This window comes from Sphaeramia orbicularis, chromosome 22, assembly GCF_902148855.1.
Source record: "Sphaeramia orbicularis chromosome 22, fSphaOr1.1, whole genome shotgun sequence".
Lineage (NCBI taxonomy): Eukaryota > Metazoa > Chordata > Actinopteri > Kurtiformes > Apogonidae > Sphaeramia > Sphaeramia orbicularis.
Genome location: NC_043978.1, coordinates 419,107 through 422,990, shown reverse-complemented (window position 1 = coordinate 422,990; position 3,884 = coordinate 419,107). Strand labels below are relative to the sequence as shown.

The window sequence follows — 3,884 nt, the reverse complement described above, 5'->3', positions numbered from 1 at the left end:
GTGACCTTTGACCTCCTGTTTCCAGGTCACATGTCCTTTTGCAGTTCTAATATCTGAGTACTGTCACATATAAATATGGATGGAATAAGTTAGACACAAAGACAATCTGATCTAAATTCTAGGACAGGAACTGTAACTGAATCTGACACCAGATTGGGCTGAAGGGGTTAAAAGTAAACAGACGTTCTGTTTCCATTCAACACATTTTTATGCAATAGTTTGAGACAAGGTTCTAATAGTTTTGGATTTTTCAGTCTCATTTAGTTTTATTTAGTTGTGACTTTTTTTCTCTAATTCTGTTAGTTTTAATTCATTTAATTTAATTAATTTAATTCATTCAGGTTTGATAGTTTTTATTAGTTTTCATTTTTTTCTAAATGCTTAGTTGTAGTTTAGTTGTAGTTCAGTTGTAGTTCAGTCGCCTCTTTTCTCTTCTTCTCTGTTGTCGTATTCAAATCAATCCCAGACAGGACTCTGCTGCTTTAGTCTCCATGTTTCCAGGTAGAGTGGGGACCAGAAGACGACTGGAAACCACAAGTGAACACAAGTGACGGACCAAAAAGTGTCGTATGGTGCTGCTAGCTAAAATTGCTAGAGTGAAATAAATCGATTTCATATCAATCCGACATTGACAAAGACGAAAACGAAGGGAATTTTATCCATAATTTTTATCTGTTTTAGTTAGTTTTGTAAACACACAATACAGTTTCAGTTAGTTATGTTTTTTAAATTTCAGTTAACGAACATGTTTTTACAATTCTAGTTTTTGTCATTTCGTTAGTTTTCGTTAACGATCATAACCTTGGTTTGAGAGTCATTGGAAAAGTAACTACAGATTAGATCCATCAGCCACGAACTGTGAAAGAGAGAAAGAATGAGACGACATCGGACATGAGACACATTCACTCATGGACTGAACATCCTTCCAGTTTAATGGGGTTAAAGGGCGGGGCTTCATGGAAATGTTCCAAAACCATATACGTTTCATTTCTCTAAGAACACAAGTGAACACATGTGAAACAGTGAAACAGCTGCGATTTCACCAAGAGAGCTTCAGCATCATGTGTCTGACAGAGTACAGAGACGTCTGTTTGTTCTTTTCTTTTGTTCCATTTGAATATTTGACTCATTCTAGGAGCTGAGCTGGCACAGCAGAGCCACTCCTCGTCTGATCCAGTGTTGAGCAGGAACACCGGAGTTCAGCGTCATAGCGATCACATAGTTGGTGGAGTGACCGGTGGTGGACAGAGTCCCACGGCGCTCACTCGTCTTGTAGACCGGCGCCACGTAACACATCCTGTGAGGAATGTCCTGTCGCCTGCATGGCCTCAACCACATCTGACACACACGCACACACACACACACACACACACACACACGATGGGGGGGACATGTACGGGGTTAGGACACTGTCCATCAGACAGATGTGTGTCCATATGAGTGTGTAGTTGGACACAAATAAATGTGTTTAAACTGTTGAGTGAGTTCAATGGTTCATTAAAAGTATTGTGTGTATTTGATCAGAATATGAATGAAGAAGTTTAGACAGAATTACAAACAGGAAATCCAACTGGACCGTTGTTCTTTCTCCATTCATTCACCAACAGGACTCTACTGTCCAAATATGGAAGTGATTAGTTCCATAATCTAAATTCAAATGCACTGAAGAAATGCTTTTTCATTTGAAGAATACAGCTGCATTATGTAACTCATAAATAATATTATTAATACATTAGCCAGTCTGTGTCAGTGTGTAGTGTGTCAGTGTGTAGTTTGTAGTGTGTATTGTGTAGTGTGTCTCACCACAGGCATGGGGTCATGCAGTTCCTTGGGTCTGGACTCCTCCAGGATCTTGGTCTTTCTGTCCCATCGGGCTCCTTCAAGGAACAGGCCTCGGATGTACACACCTGAAAAACACACACACAGATGTACACACCTGAAAGACACACACACAGATGTACACACCTGAAAGACACACAGACAGGTACCGGAGAACACAGTGTGTTCTCCGGTACCTGTGTTCTCTGGTACCTGTGTTCTCTGGTACCTACACACCCTTCACTCCAGTTGTTCTATGTAATTTGTTGCAGTAAAACAGTAAACAGGTCACAGTTGTAGATGTAAACAGACTTAGTTTGGATGCGTTCCTCGTTCCTCCTTAAAGGTGGGGTCTGAGATCTTAGAACAACAGTTCCAGCAGCTCCATTCTGAAACTGCTTCATTCAACAGTCCAAACCCCTTTCTTCAGACGTCCCTCTGAAGCCACGCCTCCAGAGTAGTGACACGCACAATGCTTGTTCCCGAGGGTTCACGAGCGCTGCACAGGAACAGTTCGCCTCCTGAGGTTCTGCTCTGCTCTGTACCCGGGTTTGGCTCCGACGCGTCTACGGTCCGGTCTGGTCTGGTCCGGTCCGGTTCGGCCGAACCGTCTCCGACACCGGCTGAGGCTCTGTTCCCTGCTCTGGTCCTGTACGCCTCGGGCTCCTCCCCCGACTACGGCCCCAGCTGAGGCTCCAGCTGGTGTATCCATGCAGACCTCCTTGAGTCTCCTCCCACCCCCCCGCTCTTCCAGACCAGTCCCAGTTCAGACCTATGGGACTAATGTTCCATTTCCTACTGGTTTATGTTGTGACTAAACAGTTTGCAGGTGAACTTTCCCTCCTAATAGAACTAATATATCCAGGTTCTGGCTGCACTTCCTGTACAAGCGCTCCAGCCTCTGGGAACGTGAAGAGGGGTACGAACAGAGGGGGGAGGGGGGGAGGGGTGGATGACAGCTGAGTTTGATAGACATATCACTGTTCAATCATTTCCAGTGGGCGCTCAAAATGATTAGATGGTGTTTTTTCAGTCCTGTCCGTTCCACAGGTGACTGATTTTTTAAATTTTTGTGTTAGAGCATTTAATTAATTAGTTATAATCGGGGTGTGAAGGGGATTTTAAGGAATATAATAAAGAATGCTCCAGGAAAACATCTCAGACCCCACCTTTAACCCCTGGTTCGTCACTTACCGTCCTCTGGGGGGCTTTTGTAAGGCTTGTGGTCCAGGACCTCAAAGTCAAACTCCAGCAGGTCGATGGGGACTTTGTGTTTCCTGGCGTAGTTCTGCTGACTTCCTGTGAGGAAGGCCTGGGTGAAGAAGAACCCTGAGATCCAGAAGACGGCAGGAGTTCCCTGTTCAGACCAGTCCTGAACACACACAAAACACACATGATGTGACAGGAAGGGCCAAGTCCAGGACATGGTCATTTTTAGAGCACATTTCAAACCCCTCCAGGTGCCCACAGTGCTGTCAGTGTGTACGTCCCCCCCCGCCCCCCCCCCGACACCCCCTGCACTGACCTTCTGAACCCCAGAGCTCCACTAACACACAGAACACATACCACAGTGGTGGTTCAACCACAGTACTTGTACGCTTATGCTACGTTTCCACTACATCAGGGGCGTCCAGTCCTGGTCCTCGAGAGCCACTATCCCGCATGTTTTAGATGTGTCCCTCTTACAACACACCTGATTCAAATGATGAGCCTATCACCAAGCTCTGCAGAAGACTGATAATGACCGTCAGGTGTGTTGGAGGAGGGAAACATCTGAAACATGCAGGATAGTAGATCTCGAGGACCAGGATTGGGCACCCCTGCACTACATGGTACCGGCTCAACTTGACTCGGCCTTTTTGCGTTTCCATTACAAAAAAGGACCTGGAATCTGGTTCCTGGTACTAGTTTTTTGGTCTCACCTCCACCGAGGTTCCAGGACTGGGGACCAGGTACTAAAAGGTGACACTGTGTAAACACTGCAGACCACTGATTGGTCAGAGTCGTCTCTGTGCCCCGCCCTTTTACAAAAAACAGATGCAGAAGTTTCCAGTAAATCTGTCAGT

General features: G+C 45.4%; 1 protein-coding gene across 1 annotated transcript in view; it reads right to left on the bottom strand.

The window, feature by feature from the left end:
* Positions 1 to 1,034: 1,034 nt before the first annotated feature.
* Positions 1,035 to 3,884, bottom strand: part of dnah7 (dynein, axonemal, heavy chain 7) — a 201,946-nt gene continuing 199,096 nt past the window's right edge. Inside the window, exons 64-66 of the mRNA XM_030126944.1 lie at positions 3,013 to 3,190; positions 1,804 to 1,907; positions 1,035 to 1,338 (exon numbers count right to left, since the gene is read on the bottom strand). Coding sequence (XP_029982804.1) covers positions 1,132 to 1,338; positions 1,804 to 1,907; positions 3,013 to 3,190 — 489 coding nt within the window. The 3' untranslated portion in view covers positions 1,035 to 1,131. The remainder of the gene's footprint in view (positions 1,339 to 1,803; positions 1,908 to 3,012; positions 3,191 to 3,884) is intronic.